The following is a 1,298-nucleotide window of genomic DNA, read 5'->3' on the forward strand; positions in this document are numbered from 1 at the left end:
ATGGAAAACACAGAGAAACTTACCTCCTTGCATCGGAGACGAGGCTTTCAAATCGGTCGATTTACCTTTCTATCGAAACGACTCGATGAATACGAAAAATCTAGACAACCGAATAAGGCCCATTTAACGGCCTATACGACACTACTCGACGACACGTGGAAACAATATCGATTGTTACAAGAGAATTAGAAGATTTAGGGGAGATAGACGACGCGCGCGTTTCCCAAGTAACCGACACATATTACAATCTGGTAATACGAATACACACTCTCATGGATGATACACCAGCATCGTCGTCGAAATCACAAGGCTGCGAGTCATCTAATGTCGCCGAGCCGACATCAATTAAACTGCCCTGAAATTCACCTGCCTACTTTCGACGGTACCATCGAAAATTGGCATTCATTTTACGACTCCTTCTTATCCACTATCGATCGAAGCGAGCGACTTACACCCGTGCAGAAATCCCACTACCTACGATCCTCTTTGACCGGAAAGGCCGCGCGAAGCATACAATCGTTAGATGTCACCGAGTTAAATCATTCGATCGCTATTGACGTTCTGAAGGAAAAATTGGACTGCCACAGTCAAGTCTGCATGCACCACTGGGACTTGATTTTTGACTATCCGAAAATAACCAAAGAGACACCCGAAGCGATAGATGATTTTCTTGAGACGGTCAAGGTAAACCTCCAAGCGTTAGAAAAACTCGGTGAACCAGTTACCTCAAATGTCGCTCTTATAAAATTATTCACGTCGAAGCTACCCTCAGCCATCATTCGCAAATGGCAGCGCACATTGCCGGACGAGAAAATGCCGTCATATACGCAACTGGTAGACTTTCTGAAAACACGGACGAACGGCGACAGGACAAGTTCAGCATCAACCGTGATAAAATGAGAGCCCGATCAACACAAACGTCAGCGATCGAACGCACCGCGAAGTTACGCATTCACAACTACACATAATACGTTGGTGTGTCCGAATTGTCAAGGACAACACGAATTATGGAATTGTGACGTCTTCAAAGCGAAGTCGCCTAAAAAACGCCTTGAAATCGCCAAGAGGGCGTCTCTATGTACCAATTCTTTAGGTAAGGCACACGCTATTACTCATTGCTCCGCCGGTTCATGTCGCATCTGCAGGCAGCGACACCATACATACCTACATCAAGACCATGGTCATAGCAAATCACGACCAGGTGTAAGCCGATCATCGAGCGATCGATCACCCAACGGTCGATCTTCGCCTAGTTCACCGACCCCGCGATCGTCACATCGTTCGAGACGCGCATCCAC

General features: G+C 46.8%; 1 protein-coding gene across 1 annotated transcript; it reads left to right on the top strand.

The window, feature by feature from the left end:
- The first annotated feature begins 276 nt into the window (after window positions 1-276).
- LOC117238600 lies at window positions 277-900 on the top strand. The gene has a single exon (XM_033503626.1). The coding sequence runs from the start codon at window positions 277-279 to the stop codon at window positions 898-900; it is 624 nt and encodes a 207-aa protein (XP_033359517.1).
- Window positions 901-1,298: the final 398 nt, after the last annotated feature.

This window comes from Bombus vosnesenskii, unplaced genomic scaffold, assembly GCF_011952255.1.
Source record: "Bombus vosnesenskii isolate JDL3184/JDL3185 unplaced genomic scaffold, Bvos_JDL3184-5_v1.1 scf7180000013561, whole genome shotgun sequence".
Lineage (NCBI taxonomy): Eukaryota > Metazoa > Arthropoda > Insecta > Hymenoptera > Apidae > Bombus > Bombus vosnesenskii.